General features: G+C 36.1%; 2 protein-coding genes across 10 annotated transcripts in view; one reads left to right on the forward strand and one right to left on the reverse strand.

Moving 5' to 3' along the window:
- The first annotated feature begins 551 nt into the window (after nt 1–551).
- On the forward strand, nt 552–6,156 carry LOC110105479 (protein SINE1). The gene is made up of 3 exons (XM_020835009.2): nt 552–766; nt 3,536–4,851; nt 5,492–6,156. The coding sequence occupies exons 2-3, from the start codon at nt 3,547–3,549 to the stop codon at nt 5,912–5,914; spliced, it is 1,728 nt and encodes a 575-aa protein (XP_020690668.1). The 5' UTR covers nt 552–766; nt 3,536–3,546; the 3' UTR covers nt 5,915–6,156.
- Nucleotides 6,157–6,444: 288 nt separating this feature from the next.
- The window catches only part of LOC110105455, a 30,490-nt gene continuing 13,649 nt past the window's right edge, over nt 6,445–23,285 (reverse strand). For 3 of the 9 annotated variants that reach the window (XM_020834979.2, XM_028695217.1, XM_028695212.1), the window contains 10 exons: nt 16,230–16,307; nt 16,012–16,149; nt 15,563–15,912; nt 12,630–13,253; nt 12,300–12,454; nt 8,615–8,823; nt 8,395–8,528; nt 7,894–8,249; nt 7,700–7,803; nt 6,445–6,929 (listed from right to left, as the gene is read on the reverse strand). In XM_020834979.2, the coding sequence (XP_020690638.1) occupies nt 6,859–6,929; nt 7,700–7,803; nt 7,894–8,249; nt 8,395–8,528; nt 8,615–8,823; nt 12,300–12,454; nt 12,630–13,253; nt 15,563–15,912; nt 16,012–16,149; nt 16,230–16,307 (2,219 nt within the window). In that variant the 3' untranslated portion in view covers nt 6,445–6,858. Of the gene's footprint in view, nt 6,930–7,699; nt 7,804–7,893; nt 8,250–8,394; nt 8,529–8,614; nt 8,824–12,299; nt 12,455–12,629; nt 13,254–15,562; nt 15,913–16,011; nt 16,150–16,229; nt 16,308–16,581; nt 19,622–23,285 lie in introns of those variants that run through there. The other 6 variants (XM_028695215.1, XM_028695214.1, XM_028695213.1 and 3 more) reach the window with 6 other exon arrangements.

Consider the following 23,285-nt stretch of genomic DNA (forward strand, 5'->3'; position numbering starts at 1 on the left):
TCAAACAATTTCTTTAGAATTCTCTTTTCTTCTTCTTCCAAATTCTTTAGAATTCTCTAATTATGTATTGGAGTCGAGCATTGTAATGCCTCTCAGCTAGTAGGATTAAATCAAATATATGCATACATAATATAACAACTCTGACATTTTATGTTTTGATATATTTAACATTTAAATTTTTATAATATTTTAAAATTTAAATCACATTAAAATATTTATATAAAAAATTATGTTTTATTTTATAAAAATTAAAATTTGTAATATTCTGAAATAAATTAATATTTTATAGATTTTTTGAATTAGCCTTATATAAAAAATAGAAAAATTAAAATTTTAAATATGTAACTAGATAAACAAATTAGTGATATTTGTATAGATAAATTAAAAATTAAGATGGTATAGCAATAGAACTGCATATAGAATGGCATGTCGGTAAATTTTATTTTATTTTTGAAAACATAAGTCAAATACAAGAGAGAGGGTAAAACTGTAAAAAGGAAAAATCTCAGGCACGTATTTCCAAGCCAAAATTCAAACCGTGTGGCGCCCGCATGAACCAAATCCCTCCAAGTTCCGAATTCTTAAACTAAGAGGGCAGCTGAGGAGAGCTCACCATTAAATTCAAAAACCCTAACAAAATCTACCAAATCATGTGAGCCGTCTCAGCTCGTCGTCGCTCCCAGATCCGAATCTCCAGCTGCAAGTTGAAGAAATCTGCTCAAGGACAAACCTCCGAGCTTCTCCGCTTGATTTTCATCAAGCCAAGGTTTTTGTTTTATCTAATAAATGTTTCGAGAATTTCTCTTTCATTTGCTATTTGGGCTTATTTTCCCTCTTTTAAATTCAAATATTTTGGGTTGTCGAGTATTTGGAGACCAAAGATGGCAAGATCCTTCTTTTAAGGGTTCTTGAGCTGCTTATCCGCTATTGGCAAGTAAAATTTGGAGATTTCTTTCCGTTTTGGTTGATTCATATGGTTTGACTGAGAACAAGTTAGTCTTCTGTTTGCCTAGCTTGTAGATTTTTTTTTTTCCAAATTTTCTGTTTTTACACGATTCTGCTAACTCCTCGAAGTTAAAGAATCTCTAACTACTTCGTTGTACTTTCCATCTTGGAGATTTTTTTTTTCCGTGGTTTTTGAGGAGATACAAGGAGATAAATTGCTCTTTGGTGGAAACGGGAAAGAAAGACGAATTCTAAAGGAGACCTTTTTTTTCCTATGAACCGTTTTTTTTTTCTCATCCTTCTTGTCCTCTTTTCTCTAGTCTATTAAGGATTTTTCTGTAGGGTAGAACAAGTTGCAGAAGAACGTGGACTTAGAAGCCAACAAATTTCTGTTTAGTGTTTATACGCAAGTTTTTCTTCTCCAGGTCCATTGCTTTTCTGAACTTGGATATGCTTGATTTTCTCCTCTAAAGCTTAAAGGAGAAGAAAAAAGATAATTTGTTTTAGATCAACTTTCATAGAAAATTTCCCAGAGTTCTTCATTGTGCATACTATTTGTATTGGTTTTTCACTATCGGAGAGAGCATCGCAACATTGGTTTTGTGTTTTGTGTAGAAGATCCATTGCCGAGGTGCTCTTTAACCGAAAGTAGTTAATGGAAAATATAGAGAACAATGAAAGGATATATATTTTTATTTTTATTTTTTATCTTGAAAAATATATACCTTGAGATATTGATAGGACAGGTTATGTCAAATGGTTATTGAAGTTATTAAATATATGGATGATAAGATAATGACCAGCATTAGAAGCAGTATGAAGTGACTAGAGTTTGTAATCATAAGCTGATAGCATTATTAATAGTATAGATGTTCTTATTATTCTATATTGGTTATAGAGATTTTTATTAAATGTATTTACAATCAAGTGCTTCAGTGTATATTATTTGTAGCTAGCATATTTTTGATAAGTGAGATTTTCTGAATCAAGTAAAAAAATGAAATAAGCAGTAAGATTGAGTAAGTTATATATTAATTTTGTGAATGTAAAATTGATAATTGTTAAATATCATTTTAGAAATATTAAGGTTTCGTTTGGGGTTATTGTAGCTTTTTTAAAGGTGATTTTAAATCTATTGTGAGAAATAAATATTTTTGAAAACTATTATGGGTAGTATAAACATAATTTTTTTTTTTAATGTTAGACAAAAGTTTTTTAATGGTTAACACATTCTAGCATATTTGGTTCTTAAATGTAGCTTCTCACCATAAAAAATTCTAAAAAATAGTATCCAAAAGGATACGTGGCAGCAATTTGAAAAACAAAACAATGAAAAAGCTATTTCAGATAAATCATTAGTGATATGTAGGTTAGTAGGTGCAATATGTTTTTCTATTGATTTTTTTTAATAAATGAATGATGATATTGATGAAGATATAACTTTTAGAATTAAAGTTAGATGATTAAAATAAGGGAGATTTACATACATACCATTTTATACTATTTTATTTACATATTTAACACCTAAAACTTTAATATTACATACATACCACCCATAGTTCATTTTCATATCAAATATGAGTGATAGAAATAAAATATATGAGTGGTATGAAGGAAATATGAGTGGCATATTTGATATTAAAATAATATAGAGTGCTATGTATGTAATATTAAAATTTTGGGTGTTAGATATGTAAATATGATGATATAAAGTGTTATGTATGTAAATTTCCCTTAAAATAATGATACCTCAAGTTGGGTGATTTGGCATTTAGCCATGTAATATGAATTATATTATTGGGTAACAAATAAGCTGCTATTATTTGAGCTGAGAGTGATAATATGAATATGTTAAGATAACTACATCATAAAAAATAGGAAGAATATGGTGAAGAATGATTATAATTGAGGGAGAGTAGCTGTAACTATTGAAGATTTGGTAATAGAAAGTAAAGTTGAGTGATTGGGCATCTAGCTTTATGGATTACATATTGGGCAATAAAGAAGTTGCTATTGGTCATATTTAATGTGATAATATGAATATGTTAAGATGAATGTTGTAAAATGAGGAAGAATAGAGTAAGGAATTGTTAAATTAAAGAGAAATAGCAACTAATGAAGATTAGATGATAGAAAATAAAGTTGGGTAATTTGGCATAAAAAAAACTAAGTTTTGAAGATGTGCTAATAAAGGATATAGATATAATTGAGGAAGAGAAGGGTGGACTAAAGATTACGGGATTAAAAGTTTTGCAAGATATAGGGTTAACCACCTCATGCAACACTAAATAAGGTTGATTTGAGATAAGGTTAATGATGATAATTGATATTTGTCCCTATATGGTGCTATATTATTTTTTTAACGTGGAGTATCTAAAATATTTTTTCGTTTGTTTTTAAACACTGAAAGACATATCTTCTTTTGACATTCAATTATATTTTATATAATCTTCATTATATGACAATTTCCTTCATCAAATCAAAAGCTTATTCTTTTTAAAGTAAGAAGTTGTTATAAAAGTTTCGTCTTGAAAGCATTTCCACTTTTTTTTTTCTTTTGGCAAACCAAATGGTCCTTTTATTCCTGCAGTGGTGCTAGATATGGGCAGAAACCTCAACCCTTTGGTTCAGGAGGAGTTGCAGAAACTTGAGAAGGACCCTGAAAGCCGAAGGCTTGCTATGAAAACTCTCAAGTCATATGCTACAAACATAGACAGTAAGGCCATTCCTCAATTCCTTGCTCAAGTTTCAGAAAATAACAACCAAGGCTCCCCATCTGGAGAATGCACAATATCACTCTTCGAGGTTCTTGCCCGAGTCCATGGACGCAACATTGTTCCACAGATTGGAAGCATCATGACCACCATCATCCGAACCCTTTCGACAAGCGCAGGATCCTTTCCGCTTCATCAAGCTTGCTCAAGAGTTGTTCCGGCCATTGCTCGGTATGGAATTGATCCTTCAACTCCTGATGATGAGAAGAAGAAGATCATTTCATCCCTTACTAAGCCTCTAAGCAATGCTTTGATGAGCTCACATGAGAGCCTTGCTTCGGGATCTGCATTGTGCCTCAAAGTTCTTGTTGAATCAAACAACTGGAAATTTGCTTCAGATGATACCATCAATGATGTCTGCCTGAAAATAGCAGGCGCTTTAGAAGAAAAGACAACTCAGACAAATTCTCACATGGGTTTAGCCATGGCTTTAGCTAAGCATAATTCATCAATAGCTGAAGCTTATGTAGGATCTCTAATTCGATCTGGCCTGCACCAATTGAGCATAGGAACCACAGAGAATAATTCTCAGAAGCGCTTTGCAGCCATTCAAATGATCAATTTCTTAATGAAATGCATCGATTCGCGAAGCATCTCTTCCGAGCTTGCCGATGTAGCTGATGCCATGGAGAAATGTCAAGATGATCACATGCCATATGTTAGTGGTGCTGCATTTGAAGCATTGCAAACTGCAAAGGCTGTAGCATCGCAGAAAGGATCTAAATGTGATATTTCTTCCAGTCCTGTCAATCAACTCAATTTCCTCAGAAGAAACGAGAAGAGTCCGCAAGTAGCTTTAGACAAGTTGGGCAAATCATCTCCTGTTGAATTTCCAACCCCGGAATCGCAGACTATTACTTCTTCAATTAAGAATGAAAATTTCACCGAGTCACCAATTTCAATAAAGCGTGCTCAGAGGAGACTATGGAGTAATGATCTTGGTGGTGTAGATCTATCTTTCAAGGATAGCTTTCTCACCAAGGAAAGAACAAGCAAAGATATAGCAGAAGTTGAAGGCAAGCAAGATATGAGCAGGGCAAATAGAAATAGTGAGCTTGCTGAATCTTTCACTGGATTTGTTTTGAGCAATGCAGGAAGCAAAGAAAGTAGAGATACTACTCCCAGTCCTCAGGTACTACTACCTTGATGCATTCATATTTCTAACCGCCTTAACAGATCTTTAAAGGGAAATTTACATACATACCACTTTATTTTATGCTATTTATATATCTAACATCCAAAACATTAATATTACATGCCTATGACTTATATTCAACTTAAATATCAAATATACCACTCTTATAATTCATTTCTACCATTCATATCATCATATAAACTTTAATATTTCATTCCAAGCACCCAAATTCGTTTTATGAGTGGTAGATATATAATATTAATGTTTTGAGTATTAGATATGTAAATATCATGAAATAAAGTGGTATGTATGTAAATTTTTCAGATTTACATACATACCACTTTATTTTATGCTATTTATATATTTAACACCCAAAACATTAATATTATATGCATACCACATATATACAACTTAAATATCAAATATATCACTCCTATAATTCATTTCTACCATTCATACCATCATACAAACTTTAAAATTTCATTCCATGCACCCAAATTTGTTCTATGAGTGGTAGGCATGTAATATTAATATTTTGAGTGTTAGATATGTAAATAGCATGAAATAAATTGATATGTATGTAAATCCCCCGTATTTGAAATTCCTAGACTAGTTATTTTTCTTGCTGGTTTATCAGAGTTCAAAGCACCAGCTTACCTTCGATGACATAAAGATTTATACAACTCCTAGGAAGCTTGTAAGATCTCTACAGAATCAAAATGATTGTACAAAGGAAGTCTCTCCAGCAGATGAGTCTGATTCTCAGAATTCTGATATTAGCATTGTGAGCCATCAGAAGTTCATTACTGATGCTGAAAAAGTTCATCAAAGCATTGAATCTGTGTCATCAACTAATGATCCAGCTGAGGATAAAGGTAGCGAAACGACGGGCATATCTGCTGATGCAGAACCGAAAAGAACAGGGATTTGTGGAATGACTAAGCTTTGGTACAGAAAATTCTTTCTTGTCTCTGCCCTTGCAATGATATGCCTTGCCATTATAATGATGATACAGAGAGATGATGTTGATGAGTTTTCTTATGGCCTGGTTCCTACTTGATGTTGGGTACTAGCCAATTGGATTTCGTTGTAGAAGATTTTTGACATTTACTTGTGTGTTGTAGGAATAAATTATTCTGTGCAGAGGCCGGACGTAGAACTTAGTCTGAAGCTAATTAGAATGTGTCATGTCACTGTGCTTGGTACTGTTGATGTTGCACATTTTGGTTGATCTCTGAATTTTATTATGCATCCAACCTTCACACAGAATAATTTCTTGTGTTGTAGGTACTCCTTGACCAATGCTTATGCTAATGATATCACCAAGAAGTTGTAAAACTCTGTTTTGTTGTTAGTCCAGCAATCTGGAGTTTCTTGCTTGGGCATCTTTTTGTTCTTTTGAGATTCTGATTATCCTTGAAATTGCATTTATTTCCATTTCCAGTGTGCATGCTTTTTAATTATTTAATGAGGAAACATGAATAGAATTTTGTTTTATTGGGTTTAAAGTTTAATTGTATCTTAAATATACATGTAGAAGCTTAGCTTTTATTTTTGAAAAATAGGTGAGAGAGAGATTAAAAGACTCAATAAGTATAATACACCAAAATTTCATTTAAAAAGTAATTGATATCTCTATATTCATTGTATCCATATTTCCAATCTGTACATAGAATATTGGATAAAGGTGGCCAATGTCAGGGCTTAACCCACAAACATCAATTTTATAAACAAAGCTATTAAAGAACCATAACAAACTACAAAGAACAATGGAAGAACAGCCCAATCTGCTATCTCAATCAGAGTTTCTTTTCAACTGGTCTTCAAGTCATCAAAAGTGATTTGGAGCCCATATATTTGCAGTAGCAGTCATCAAGCTTGGAAAAAAAAATTATCTGTGGCTACTTAGGATCCTCTCATGATATGATGCCTCTATCTTTACATTGCTAGTCCAAAATGTAGAAGAGAATTCATGTATTGATCAAGTATATGATGGAAAGTAGCCTACATAATACCTGTAGAGATGCTGGAAGTAGCATAGATCTTCAATGGCTGCTCTGGAGTGTAAGTTACTCCTGTTGATGGAAGGAAGCAAAAATTCAGAAATTACAGCACATGAGGCTGCAGATATCTAGAAAGCTTGAAAGGCTGTTGAATCTCACATTTCAAAGATGAAAAAATCTCACTCAATTAAAAATTAAATGAAGGTGATCCTATGAAAATTGAGCAAGGAACCCATGGAATTCAAGCCAAGGATTTAAATGACTTAAAAATCAAAGATCATATAAATATTGGATTAAATTTTGGGCAGTATTCAAGTTCAATGAAACGCTTTTAACAATGAAACGATTTTATCTCTGTTTTAAGAATATTGATTTTTTGTCACCCAAATGAGTATGGTATGCTCTCCAAAGCCTGACCTAGAGAATCATCTGTGATCACATAACTTTTAAAGAGCAAAACTGAAAAATTAACCAATATCTCACTATACTAGACTTCAGAAGGCATAGGACCAACATATAGAGCTATTAAAAAAGCCCGTTGTTTGTAAAACCCAAAATTGTCGATCATAAGCATTGCACGCATGTGATAATATGTGTATTCTAATATTTATGACTTTCAAGTATCTATGTTTATGAATAGCTTATATTCAACTCAATAAATTAGAAAGCTAAATAGAAACAAAAATTTGTCTTATTTGCTTAGCGAGCTGAATAGAACAAAACTTGAGTTCATTCGAGCTTGATTCATTGAAACATCAAAATCTACTTACATCACTAAGTACTTAACAAGTTACCAGCTACATGCTTAATAGATATAATATCAAAATCAAGCTAAAACGTACCTTTCTCTTGAGCAGCTACTTGAAGTGTGTCGAGAGTTATTATCCCATCAGTTAGTGGAAGTAACTCAAGCTTGACAGTAGCACTTGAGTGCGCTGAAACAAGTCTACAAAAGAACAAAAAAAAGGGGAAATAATTACAATATAGCATTCTTTCACGTCAAAAAAAAATCAAACGAACTGAGGTTATACAATACCCTAGGGGCACTGTGCTCTGCAACCACAGATGGGTACATCCAAGATTTGTACTCGAAATGAATTCAGAAGTTGCACTAACCCGCTCAGCAAGAGAAATCAATCTTTTATCACTAAAATCATGGACTTTCTGGGTCTCAGTAACAGCAGACATGAAACTCGGCCTCTGCATGCTGCTAGCACTTTTATCCCCAGCAACTCTTCCCATCAATTCAGGAACACCATTAAAACCATTAACAGGAGTTCTTGGTGTGGAACTTAAGGGAACCACAGAAGGGGAAGAAGAAGATGATAATGGAGCTAAAACAGTAAGAGTGAGATCTTCAGATGTTAAATTTGTGGCATGGAGGGTTAACACCTGAAACATAATAACCCCAGATAAAAGTAAAATGCCAAGACCTTATCAGTGGCTCAAAACTTTCCAAATGCCAACAAAATAATAATAACAATAATAAATAAGCTCTGACAAAAATAAAATACAAACTAAGGGAATTTCTTTCAACCTGGAATGGAAGTTGTGGGAATATTGTGCTCAATCCAGTAGGGTCCTTAGACATTTCTGACACTACAGAGATCATGAGATCCTTGGCAATATGGGGACGCCAATTTGTTTGCTGCTTGAAGAATAACTTGGACTCTGTCAGGAATGAAGAGTGCATTAGGGAGGTTAAAAAAAAGAAATATTTATCATTTATTTCAAGTCATATTGTGCCTGAATATTACCAGTATAGTTACAACGGCAGGATACCAAGATTGCGTACTGATCTATGCTTGGTGAAATGCTTCTCACCTCACTAGTATTTGAAGCCAAACTCAACGCAGTTGCGCCTACCTTTCCATGTGAAACCATAGCGTGTGCATTACTATGGCCCTTAAGATTCCCAACTAGTTTGGTTGCTGGCTTCAGAATGAAAGAATGCTCCTCACCTCTCCTGTTATCATTAATGTAAATAATCAATAGAAACAGATGAAACTAAAGGAAAAAAAAATAGAGGCTAATCCAAATAGAGAATGATATACAATGGTCAATGAAGTTGGAATACAGCAAAAATTTTTTGGTAAGAGGTGCTATTCAATATCTCTCTCATTTACCTGCTTAGCAGCTTGTATTTTTCACAAACAGGCCATTAAGTTACTGAGAAGTTGCTTTAGATAAAGTTACAAGGAAAAAAAAAATCTCAATTATTTAAGAACCTCCAAAAAAAGAAATTAAATTATGATCTTTCATCATTTTCTAATAAATACCAAGGATGTCAAAACAATTTTTCGGGTTAGGATAGCATCAAATCCGAAATTGACCCACATTAATATGTTTGACCTGAACCCCGCCCATTTGTCCAAACATGTTAAAAAACTAGACCCAAACCTAACCCAACACGACCAGCTGAACCAGTTGAGTGTGACGGACGACCGGGCGAGCTTGAGCATATCGAGCAGGAGAGCAGACAAGGGTGTGGGCAAGGCTGTGGGGGAGAGGGAGAGGGAGAGGGCGAGGGCGAGGGCGAGCGGGTGATGACGAGGCTGCGGGCAAGTTCTAACCGATGGACATGTCAAACAATTTGCATTCGGGTTCGCTGGTTAACCCAAAGCCGACCAATTGCAATCAGGTCGAAATTTTAAACCCAAACCCCTTTTGTTAAACCGGTCGACCCGAAACAAAATTTTTGGGTCGGGTCTGGGTCGTATTTTCGGGTAGTGTCATATATTAACACCTCTAATGAATACTACTGGAAAAAAATGTAATAGAGTTTCTTGGATTAGGCATACGAGTTTTCTATCAAAGCATACTTTCACAAAATCATTACATATGAAAAATAATCCTATAAGGATAGCATGGATTAATCATTTAAGAATTTCCCTAAAGTTGAATTTCCCTAAAGTTCTCTCCTTGCATATCAAAATTAGAACTTTCTTTCCAAGCTCGGAAACTTAATAACATATATCATAGCCAATACAATCTACATGGAAAACAAAATTGCCCAAGTTATAATACATAAAGAACTAGGAATTCAATTCACCTCTCGATTTGCTAAAAATATGAAGAGTGCATTGCAAATAAACACTCAGGAACAATAATACGGTGAAAAACAAAAACAACAACAACAATAACATCAAGCCTTTATACCACTACGTGGGGTTGGCTACATGAATCCTTTTTCTCCATTGTGTCCTATTAAAAGTCAAATTTTCGTTTAAATCTAATAAAGAAAGGTCATTCATATTATTTTCTAACCAAGTCTTTTTAGGTCTACCCCTACCTTTCTTAACATAAGTCAAATCTAATACCTCTACTCTCCTAACCGGGTCATCGGAAGGTCGCCGTTTTATGTGACCAAACCATCTAAGGCGACTATCTCTAATCTTATGATCTTATCTTCTACTGGAGCTACTCCAACCTATTCACGAATATGCTCATTTCGTATCCTATCTCTAAGGGTAAAGCCACTCATCCACCTAAGCATCCTCATCTCTGTCACACTTAACTTAGTATTATGCTTCTCTTTTAATGGCTAACATTCGGCACCATAAAGCATAGCAGGCCTCGCTACCATCTTATATAATTTTCCCTTAAGTTTGAGGGGTACATTTCTATCACATAACAAGCCCGATGCATTCCTCCAGTTCGACCATCCAACTTGAATTATGCTGATAATATCCCCATCTATTTCACCATCACTCTGAACAATAGATCCAAGATATCTAAAACGTGTACTCTTATTAATGACTTGATCGCCCAAAGTCACAATCCCCTCACTAGGTCTATTACTACTAAAATTACACTCCAAATATTTCGTTTTAGATTTACTCAAGCGAAAACCTTTAGACTCTAAGGTTGACCTCCATAATTCAAGTTTACCTTCAACTCCCTCTCTAGTCTTATCAACAAGAAGAATATCATCAGCAAAAAGCATACACCAAGGTACATCCTCTTGCAAATGTCTAGTGAGAACATCCATGACTAAAGCAAAAAGATATGGGCTTAAGGCTGATCCTTGATGTAACCCAACCGAAATAGGAAAATACTTGGTCAATCCACCTTATGTTTGAACACAAGTAATAGCTCCTGCATACATATCTTTAATGATTTGAATATAAGCATTATTAACTCCTTTCTTTTCAAGAACTCTACATAGCACTTCTCTTGGAACTTTATCATATGATTTTTCTAAATCAATAAATATCATATGTAGATCCTCCTTATTTTCTCTATATTTCTCCATCAAACCTCTTAATAAATGTATGGCTTCCATAGTCGACCTACCCGGCATGAATCCAAATTGACTTTGAGAAACATTAGTATCACGCCGCAACCTATGCTCCATAACTAGCTTCCATAGTTTTAAAGTATGACACATTAACTTAATACCTCTATAATTCGCACAATCTTGTGCATCACCTTTATTCTTAAAAAAAGGAATTAACACACTCATTCTCCACTCATCTGACATCTTTTTAGTCTTCAAAATAGTATTAAAAAGTTTAGTAAGTCATGAAATTCCTTCATCTCCTAAGCATCTCCACACCTCTATTGGAATATCATTAGGTCCAACAGCTTTTTCACCCTTCATTTTCTTTAAAGCCTCTCTAACTTCAGTTTTACTAATATGCCGATAAAAACAGAAATCTTTATTTTCATTTAGGGTGCTAAGGTCACTATAGTCAATATTATTTTCACAATCTTCATTAAAAAGTTTAGCAAAATATCTCATCCATCTTTGTTGAATATCATCTTCTAAGAAAAGTATTTTTTGATCTTCATCCTTAATGCACTTCACTTGAACTAAATCCTTACTACTCCTATCTCTTTGTTTGGCTAACTTATACATATATCTTTCTCCCTCTTTAGTATCTAATCTATTATATAAATCACTAAAAGCTAATGTCTTTGCATCGCTTATTGCTTTCTTAGCATCCTTACGAGCCACTTTATATATTTCCCAATTATCATAATTTTTAAAATTAAACCAATTTTTATAACAAAACTTCTTATTTAATGCTGGAAAGATGTATCAAAAGCATGCATTAGAGGAACATATAATGCTGTAATGGTAAAAGTCAATAAAAAAAGTAGCAAGTCTAATTTGCAAGAATAAACCACAAGAATGAACTCTCAAATCATAAAAACAATTATTTTAAAGATGGTAAGAAATCAAAACAATGGGATCTGTCTACATAAGAATAATCTCTGAATACCTGGGAACTGCCTGCGAAAGAAATAGTAAGAAAATGCTGGTTTTATAATTGAGAATACACGACCATTATTGTTGCCATACTGATTTGACACCCATACATACCCTTAGATGGAAATATCAGTATGTTTCATTCTCTGATAAGGTTAGAGAAGAGCATGCATATTCTATATGAATATAACACTAAAGAAGATTCAAGAAAAGAGCATAAATAAAACCTGAGGGGAAGATTCGGTAAAGTGTGGCCATTTCCTGCCTCAATACTTGCAATGGGCAGACACAAAGGTGGACCACCTTTTGATGCATCCTCATATATAATAGTAATCGAATCCAAAAATATAATTATATCCGGTAAATGTGATGGCGAAACATTCTGCCAAATGAAGAAAAGCTCTTTCAATACTTCATGATCACTTAGAGAAAATATTTGATGATCCACTAGATTGCAATAAATGAAAAAGTGCGATGGTAAACTAAGTAGAAAATATAGAAATCTTGCAAACAAGGAAAGCTAGGTTAATGTAGCAACAAGAAAATTGAAATGGCACCTTGATCTGAATACACAAAACATCCTCTGTAGAGCATGCAGCAGAAAAACTTTGAATTTCTAATGGTTGAACAATTTCCAGCTTTCTCCGCCATCGCTTGCCAGGTAAGTAGATACCTTCAAGTCCACAATGAACAGAAAAACGTTCTGGCACAAGAGAAATGCCTCGAAAAGATAAAAGTTCCTCATTTCCCATATCCTGATTCTTTGAAATCCCAGATGTGAAACGATATAAATCTTCGATGTCAAAACCAGTTCTTGAATTATAAGCAGCGGCAGTAATAGGTGGCGTACTAACTTGTGGGAGTGATGGCATGGAGTAACTTCTGAAGTGACCAAACGAGAAAATCGGTGAACCAGCATGGGAAGATGATGCCGACCTTTGAGTACCTAATGATGCAGCTTGTACTAAGGGAGAGGGAGGTGACAAGGGAGTGGGAGGAGGTAAAGTAATATCCAAAGGGAGCAACCAATCGAGAAGTTCCCCACAGGGATTGTAATGATTTGAAGTATGTAAATCACTTGATTTCTCAAAATGAGCAATAGTTTCATATTTCTCAAACTGAAGAACCTCAAGCATAGGATCCTTCATATTGCTAGCTGCAACATTTACTTGCAAAAGAACCTGCATCCTTCCAAAAAATGTAATTGATATGATAAGTTGGTATTGGTTATAGTAAAGGAGCAAAAAAATTGAAATATGAGGGACAAGTAGGGTGATTAAGGAAATATACTCTATCCATGAGTATTAAACTTGAAAATGATCAAAAGCTATGACAAATTTCGATGTAACATTAATCAGGCTTATTATAAGCAGCAGCTTTGTGGTAAATGAGGTCAATTTAAACAATGCTCAATATTGACGCTCCCATTTTTCATTGTTAAACATCAGGTTGTGCACATAGAACACCATCAGTTAATAATCACTTTATGGCAGAAATATATTATCAATCTTCTAGGCTAAAACAGACAATATTGCAATACAAAACTAAGCCATAGAGATGAAGTAAGACAAAGTATGAAAGAGAACAAAGAGGTCAAATGCTCAAGGAAATAATAATGATAAAAAGAACACCAACGTTGCAAAATGAGCAAAAGAGATGAAGTGGCAAAACCAAGAAGCGAGCAATAAAATATTCATAAATGATGGGAGCATGGAAGAAGAAAAGAAGACTAATCAAATCACCCATAATAGCCATAATAGCAGCAGGAAAATCCAACGCCAGTTTGAATGAAAAAAGAAATCAGTTAAATGCTTTACAATTTTCATCTCATGACTAAGGAACTACCTGAAATGTATTAGAGACTAAGGAATTATTATGCTTCTAATTAATTATTTATTTAATACTATTGAGCTTTTAACTCAAAAGAATAGGTGATGATGTAACGTTCCATGGTAAAGATATGTGGTATACGAAAGGTCACGGGGACCTAAATGATAAGAAGATAGCCAATGTTAGGCTGCATAGGGATCAAAGTAATATTGTTAGTGCTGCATAGGGATCAAAGCAATGCTAAGGTGGCAGAACGATATTGATGGAGGTATTATAAATTTGAGAAAATGATTAAAATAGTTGTTGCATTATTTGTTTTAAGGCCATTTTGGTTTCAAACTATTTAAAATGTCTAATTTAGCTCTTTGACTCAAATATGGTCCAAAATAGTCCCCCGGTTAGAATCGAAGTTTGATTTGATAGAAATTTCTCTTGAAGTTCAGAATGAGATGGGGGATAAAAGGATTTTGGGAAAATGAAGTTTTTATACATCTTTTGCACGTTTGGGAAATTTAAATTCTTATACATCTTGATTTGCTTTGAATATCCTCATTCCTCACCTTATTCATGAATTATATAATTATTTTGCGATCATATCTGAGGAGTGAATGGGTTAAATTAGATATTTTAAATGGTTCGGGATTAAAATGACTCCCCACAAATAGTTTGGGGACGATTTTCACCATTTTTTGTTTATATTATTATTCTTTGAGTGACATATAATAGAAAATTGGTTCAAGAGGGCTGGGCAGGGAAAATGATTGGCAAAAGTTAAAATGATTATAAGTAACAGTTTCATGTTTTTCATAGTTCATATTAAGATGATGATGTTGTCGACAATGGCAGTGGAATGGAAGCTATTACACTCCTAACAAAATTCAGTAAACCTAGAAACCAATGGAAATTAAAATAGAATATGCCATGATATGCATGGAACTTTATTTATGAGGTTATTCAAGTGTTAAGGAGTGGATTACTAGTATTTATTAATGCATAATGTGAACAATTTCCATATGGAATCTTAAGAAGTAATCTTTTAAATCATAAGCTAGAACATTAACCTAAATTGTTGCAAAATAGTTGTTATGTTGCATCAAGTAATTTTCTCAAGGTTCTTCAGGTGTCAAATCATTCTTGCGATGTGCTTACAATTTTTCTAAATTTGTTCCTGGGATGAGTCGGTTACCCTCTCTGGTAATGTTTCCTTTTCCTTTGACGCATCCACAAATTCTATTTTCTAGTATGAAGTTGAAAGACCATTGGACAACAATATTTCAATTGATAAAATATTATTTTCGAGTGTCACCAAACTTAAGAAAAAAATAAAGAAAAAAGTTACATAATTTCATAACACTACACTAGGCTTTATAACATACTATTATATGAAAGAGCAGTGCCTGGCATACCTAATTATGATTGTTAGATAACATACCACTATGTCAGCGTGTAGAATCTGACATACCACATTGTGGCAGTTCAAAAATGTAGAACTATATCAAATTGAAGCATCTGACAATGCTTATAACAGATTATTTTTTCAAGGATTTCAAAGAGAAACATCTGACAGTGCTGGTCACATACCACTATCTCAAAGGTAAATAACATACCACTATCTCACTACTATTTCAAAGAGTAGCATATCAAAATGCTTATAACATACCACTATGTCACCACTGGACAATGAATAACATCTGATGGTATCTCTAGCTACCCCCCCAGAAGCATTGCAGTCAAAACTTCCTTGATCAATAACTGTACTGAGAAGATTATGGTATCCTTGTTTTGAAGCCCCATAATTTGAATGTGATATCCCCCCTGCCATCTCTAACTTGGTTGAAGATGATTCTGCTAAATATCTTTTAGACCACAGTGGTTCATCAGACTCGGCTAGTCTGACAAAGAAATTTGAACGCCTAAATCTTTCTAGAAGTGTTTCTATCTGTTGCTGATGGCCCTCCTTTTGAAGCAAAGATTTTGTTACAGTTATCTCCTGCTCAGAATCCATCTTCTCTGCAGTTGACAAAGTATGATCATTCCCGTTATGTAATCCTGCATCTCTATCAAGCTTGCCATTCGCAAACACTTCCTCATTAACAGAATAAGTAATACCTGAAATCCCATTATGATGCATCCTATTCGGTGAAGAACTATCGTTTCTTGACATAACAGCAGCAACCTTAAATGGAGTGACGATTTGTTCATTTTGCTCAGTTGCTGATAAGCATACCAATATATGAAGCTGTTCGCCTTAAAGATGAAAATATGTCAGATTATTTTAGAGGGAACCTAAGGAGGATATCGCTGCCACGAGAAGGTTAGATAGCTACCGAAGAAAACAAAAGACCTGTCCAAATGACGCAACTCTAATATATCTGATGCTTCAAGCCAATCATTAGGAATTTTACCTGTAAAATAGAAAGAAAGAAAAAATATCACCGAAACAAAAAAAATCCAAGTAAAAAAAGAATTTAATAAAAATCAATAATTAAAACTTAATTTATTTTTTATCAAAATAAAAACTATAAAACTAGCCAGAATATGCATAATATTAACAATATTAAAAAATTAGAGTGGAATTCTAATCCATAGACACTAAAAATCTAACAAAGTAAGAAACTGTTGACCTCTGCGGTAGAACAAAAAAAAGAAGAATAAAATATTTGCTAAATCATTACGTACCTGTCGAAGCCCATTCCTCGCGTGCATAGCTTGCCTCGATGCCGCCTCTGCCTTCATTAATAAATCGAGAGACAAACATCTCTCGATTCGGTCATTTTTTTCGCAGACCTCACGCACACAAGAGCTTCCGACTTCTTCCCCTTCCTGCCTTCTTCTTATCTTGATTCCTCTAGTCCAACTTCTCCAATAGTAGACCAAAATCCCCCCAGCTTGCATCCGATCCTGCTAGCCACTCTCGACGGACTCCTGTGACTGCTGAAGCCGAACTCCAAACTCATCCAACCCATCGACTGATGAAGCTGCAGCTCTCCTATCTACTGTGCCGCAAAACCCCGCACCCCTAGACCCGAACGACCTTCGAATTCCCCTACCTTGCTGGACCGGTCCCTTCCTCTGCCAAAAATCCACATCTATCCCTCACACTTCAACCTGCCAGTCTATATCCCTGTTCCAAGCAGAGCAAAGACCGAACCATTTCCCTCATCCGTTTTCTACCCTCAGTCTAAAGAGCCTCACCCGATCTCTCTCTAGTTCTCTCTCTCATTTCTCTTTATATATATATATATATACACACACGCACACATAAAAAAAAGAAGGGAAAGAGAAATAAAAAAAATGAAAAGAGGGAAAATAAAAATAAAAAAAGAGAAAGAAGGAAAAGAAAGAAAATTTTTGTGCATTTGTGATTTCGCCGTCCTCCACCCCGTTGTCGTCAACATCGCGCAAGTATAAAATCCTAAACTTCAAAAACCCCGCTCTTGACATTTGGGGCGAACCAGTGGACGCCCTTTACGCGCTCTCGTAGCACGATAGGAGGGAGCTCGGTGCGACACTTGCGATGAGGCGGGTAGGTGATGCTCTAGTGGCGTGGCGGGGACATTTCTAAGTATTTGTACACGCTCTCATAGTGTGACGGGGAAAGTTAATTACGTCATGAAACAGGTACCTTGAAGACCCATACACTCTCGTACGTGGTGGGATTGAAGAAATATGGCCGCGGTGTCATCCGACACCTACCATCCGACACACTCTCGTAGCATGGTGGGATGGCCCAATCTCCTGTAGTTTTTCCTAAACGGAGGAAATGCCGGAAGGATGCCGAAATTCAGCCTGAAGACATCTAGTAACTTGAACAAAAATAGGGGACTATATTTAAACTCAAACTCAAGTGAACACAAGGAACTTGAAAGACTTAAATCTAAATATGAACTAATCAATAGAGAACTTGAATTGAATGATTAACAAGAACTTGGACTTAAATAAATTAGTAGGGAACTGAATTTTAGTTTGTCAAATGCACAACGAAATTAAAAAAAATATATATACAAATGCTAGATAATGATTTGAGCCATTCAAATGAACATCAATGAATAAACAAAGGACTTGTGGTGGAGGGAACTTCAAGCAAATGAGATCTTTAATAACCCACACATAAGCAAAACAGAACTTCCAATGAATGTCAAAATATGCCATGACGATTTGAAGCATCCAATGAGTTGAGTGAATGATGCCTATGCACAACCAATGCTATTCAACACCACGCAAACATGTTGACTAGACTGCAAACAATAACACTTCATGTAGCAAGCTTACAAGTACATGCGGAAGTCACTACGAACATTGAAAATCAATATGCAATGAATGTAACAATGCTCCACAATCGACATCAAAATAGAAATAAAGGTATCCAACCCCACAGGCAATGAAAATTAAGGAATATACAGTTTGATTGCAGGCAAATATGCAAAACTCTTTAGCAAATGCAACATCTTGTCGATGAAAGCATACAATGAGTATTATGACTTTTCTCTAGTCAATGACAGTTAACTCGTGGATAAATGCAGTAGTTGCCTACGAAAGCTGAAAGTCAACATACAATGAGCATGTTGAGTTGCCGATGAACAGATGTGGAGGATATCTGCAATGAGTACAATCCACCCAGCAATCAGCATCAGTTCATAAACGAGCATGCTCATCTACCCGCAAGCAATGATGATTGACATGCGATGAATATGAAAGGCTCCTTTTGAACACTAATGAAAAGATGAATGTAATGAAAACAATGACATTCACAAGCAAAACATATAGGACATACAATTGATGTATGCGAGGTACTTACGAGTTGTCACAATGCCTTCATATTTAACAATACAACGATAGTCAAATACACTGATCCTCATGCACGTAAAGCCAACGATTGTCCAACATTAGTCGAATGCATCGGCTCCCTACAAGCAAGAGAAGATGATGCATAGCAAACTGCAAATATCTATGGGGTTGTAGGATACTTGTCATACATTCTATATTCAATCTGCAAGCAAACACTAGATGATATGCAACAAATGCAAGTGTTTGCAGGCCCTTGTAAGAGACTCGCTATACACACAAAATGTCATCTGAGAACAAAATGCCATATGACAACGATGAATGATGCCTACACACCTATAAGTCATCGTAATAGAAGGCAATGAATGCTACATCACCTTTACGTTCAATAACCGTTCAATGTTAAGAAAATGCATTGACCCGTTATGAGCAAAGGCTGATGATACTACAGCAAATGCAAGCATCCGAGGGTCGTTGTAGAAGGCCCGTCGTGCACTTAACATATCATATGCAGGCAAATATAAAAGAGAACAACAATAGATACAAACTTCTACAAGCTGTCGTAAAAGACCCGTCAAAATTCCAAATATTTCAAAAATACTCCTGCACATGCATTGTGATATGTACACACGTAAACACAAAAATGCATATGCAATCATACACCCATATGGGCCTCGACAAGTGTGTTATGGGCACACACTTGACATCTAGGGATGCTGTGTGGGATAAACAATAAGCCCCAGTTCGAGCCAAATCTTTATATGCGGGTAGATAGAAGTCGACACAGCTTCAAACCATCAAACAAATATACGGTCATGGTATCAGTAGGGATATTTGATTTTATATGTTCATATTAGGCCTTCAATGTTTATAACAAGAAGAATCCACTAATAAAAACTTGAAGCCCACAACAGATTCTATCCTCTGTTGACAAGTGGACATGATCGACAAGGTCCAACCAACAAGATGAAATTTCCTGTAAATACCTCGATGATGTCCACGTTGATCGAAAATCTCAATCGGATGGTTTAATTCCAAACATTCAAACACCACCCAAATACCCATGAATCCAAACTCCAAGAAATAACCAAAATTCAAAATATTTAAAATCAAAATTAACATCAAAACACTTAAAGCAAAATCCATCCACCCTCCGCAACAGTTTGCCGATGTGGATAATTTGAATATCATTTCAGCTCACAAAGAGCTAATGTCTAGTCGAGAATATCAATATGATTCATTCTCAAATAATTTCTTGCTAGTAAGGACGTGACATATGTCCTCTAACCGACGGTTTTGCCGCCAAATGGCACCGCAGGTAAATGTTTATGATCGAGGACATCTGAACCGGGTAGTTTGCCGCCAAATGACACCACTAAATTACGGTCATGGCAGATCATGTATGCTCCCCAACGACATCAAATCTTTGAGATATGAATCAATAAGATATAATCGATAGGGCACAAAGCACTCTGTTAGCTAAGGTGGATGAAATTTGTCCCCTTAGGTAAACACTCAACCTAGGTCTATAAGGTACCCTTGGACGACGCAACCCATGGCTACCGACAAGGATTCTTCTGTCAGGTTGGGTCGACTACATCCTCTAACCAAGTAAACAAGAAACCATGTTGAACCGGGACGATGAAACCATGAGATCTTGATCGGGTCCATCATCCATTCCGCCACCATCCGCTTTAAGTGCGAGATGGTAAGATTTTCAATTTTAAATATTCAATTTGAAATACATAAACCCATGCTGATACTATATGCCGAATATCACGTATCTAAGGATACAACATATTCATTTGATGACTAGCCTTAATCGAAAGTTCTTTCTTGTTATCGGGAGGGGTAATTAACTATAGTGACTTATGACTATAAGAAATCAGAACTCCGATCATAAAATCTTCATAAAATGAGGGCGTAATCTCTGGGTGGTGTCTTATCTACAGACCCAATATGCCTTTTGAAAATTTATCCCGAAACTTAATCTATTCAAACTCCCTTGAAAGCAGAGGAGGCCGGGGCGCGAATTTTCGGAGCCCACGGAATTCTAACGACTCCGTTTGGGTTTGATTTCTCAAGCGCTGTGGTAGCAGCTAATCAATATGGGCTCTAACTTTCAAATCTCTCGAAACAATCATTTGACGAATTGAGATCTTAAATATTCTAAAATGATGATTCAACAAATTCACTGAAGATTTCATCAAGCGGGGTTTTAATTTATTTTAATTGTTTGCTTATATTTTTTTTTTTGTTATTTTGCTATGTGTCAGTCTTTGCATTTTAAAAATGTGGGGTGATATACAAGATGCTGATAACCAATTTTTATCTTTCATTTGTACAGATGGATCTACATAACACTTCCTTCACCATCCAGTTAGGACGTGGTGCTAGTATCAAGCTAGCAAATGCTGTGATCAATATTGGCACTACTGGAGCCACCATTCAATTTAGTGGGCTACAATTCCCTGTAGCTACTACAATGGCTACTGTTGTCCCTATGTACGACATGGCATTTAAAGGGCCTACTAAAAAGCTCCACTCTTTTGAAGCTATTACACATCATGCGCATCTGCTAGCGCAGCGACCCACTGTCGAAACTACTAATTGTTGTGCATACCTGCCAACACAACGACCTAATGGTGGAGATTATCGAAGAATGATTTCTGTATTTGAACAACTGTCTCAGCCAAAAGCCCCAGCTATGAAGAGGGTTATAGCCGAAGGAAGGATCTCAATGGTGACTGCAAACACCACTACTCTGCCAACTAGGTTACCTGCACCTGGGAAGCAAGATGTTCAAGCCTCCATACCTGAAGGAAGACTTACAAGAAGATAGAGGAGAAGAAAGAATTTTGAGCTTTAGCTCAACAACAATTACCCATACACCAATCGAATCTGTCGGCCCAAGATTCAGAAGCTATCATTCCTATCCGAAATGGGTTCGCGGGCCTGAGATGGGTTAAAAGAAATAGCTCCACCGGGGAGCTGAAGAAGTGCTTCTAGGACCATTAGCCTGAAACTCCAGTCCCTCCGAAGAAGAAAGAACTCGAGACCCTTTTGGCCCGGGTATACCGAGTCTTAAAGACAGTAAAGGATAAATGGCTGAAGAAGAAGAGAGTCCTAAGGCCGTTGACGATTGCGGCTAGAAGAACCACACCAAGGGAAAGATTACTACCTATCGTGATGGAGAGAAGAGAAAGAAGATCGACCCTGCGCGGTGAACATTGGGGTGTGACACCTAAACCACGGGTTTTGGGATATGTCGCCGAAAGGTCCCGATGAAAAGGCAAGAAAATCTGGAGGCTGAAGCCTCGTAGAGAAGAGAGTGATAAACCTGGGCGTGACATCCGATGCAACTTCCCGGAGATCCGTCGCCGCCAACAAACATAAAAATGAGTCCCAAAGAAGGCCCATGATGACATCCGCTCCGAAGGTCGACACCATGGGGAATCTTCCAAGGGATCCCATCGTTTATCGACCTCGTCGAAGGAAGAAATCAACTTTGATCGCAGCTCGCAGGTCGAAGAAATCTTCCTGCCGAATAATGAACTGGAAATCCAGTGGCGCCTCTGCTCGGATATCCGAGTACAAGAAGAGGAAGAAATAGATGACGTCATGAACGTCGAAGTAATTTATATGGTGAGGCATACCAATGTTGATAATGGGGCCTATTACAATGACGGTGAGATTATGATAATTGGAAACCGCCGCTTAGGCAAGTACACCGACATCACTATGAGATTGAGTCCATCGCCGACAGAGGTGGCCACTCTTCGAAAGAAGAAGAAGAAGAAGAGGTCAAGGAGAATCCTCTGAATGCTGAAAATGTCATGCTCGCGGACATGCGAAGATAGATGAGATGGCAAATGAGGGCTAAAGACAGAAAAATCTCTCAGTTGAATGAGAAGATGACTGAGATGATGATCTATATAGCGACAATGATGCAAATGATGTAGAGGATTGTTGTCGTCGGTCCCATGCCAAATCCTCCTACCGATCCTCCAAACCTACAAATGCCTCAAGTTTTAGGAGCACGGGGTGCTCCTGAAGGTGGTCATGAGGTTTAAAACATTACTCGCCGGCCCACTCCGCAAAATAATGAAAGTAACTATGAGCATGTGACGGCTGCATAACTTGAGGGAATTATCACCGAGAAAATCAAGATAATTATAGTCGTTGATCAAGAGAAAAGATTGGTGGGCAAAGGTCATCCATATCCTGCTGAATACGACCAAGTGACATACCCGAAAGGATACTTTGTCCCAAAATTCAACACCTTCAACGGTAATAATCTAAAGTTCCTCTTGCTATTGAGAGGGGTAATTAACTATAGGGGCTTGCGCCTATAGGAAACATGCTGGGTAATGTCTTATTCAAAACCCAATCGTCCTTTTGAAAATTTTCCTCGGAACTTACATGCTAAAATTCTCCTGGATGATCTGAAGAAAAAGAAAGGGGATGCAGAAAGGCCGGGGCACGAATTTTCAGAGCCCGCAATCTCGAGGGTGAATCTAAGAACCCGCTTAAGAACTTCTACTTAATTCTTGTCAGGAGATTCTTAATCTCTCTATCTTCTAATTCAGCACCAAGAA

This window comes from Dendrobium catenatum, unplaced genomic scaffold, assembly GCF_001605985.2.
Source record: "Dendrobium catenatum unplaced genomic scaffold, ASM160598v2 fragScaff_scaffold_621, whole genome shotgun sequence".
Taxonomy (NCBI): domain Eukaryota; kingdom Viridiplantae; phylum Streptophyta; class Magnoliopsida; order Asparagales; family Orchidaceae; genus Dendrobium; species Dendrobium catenatum.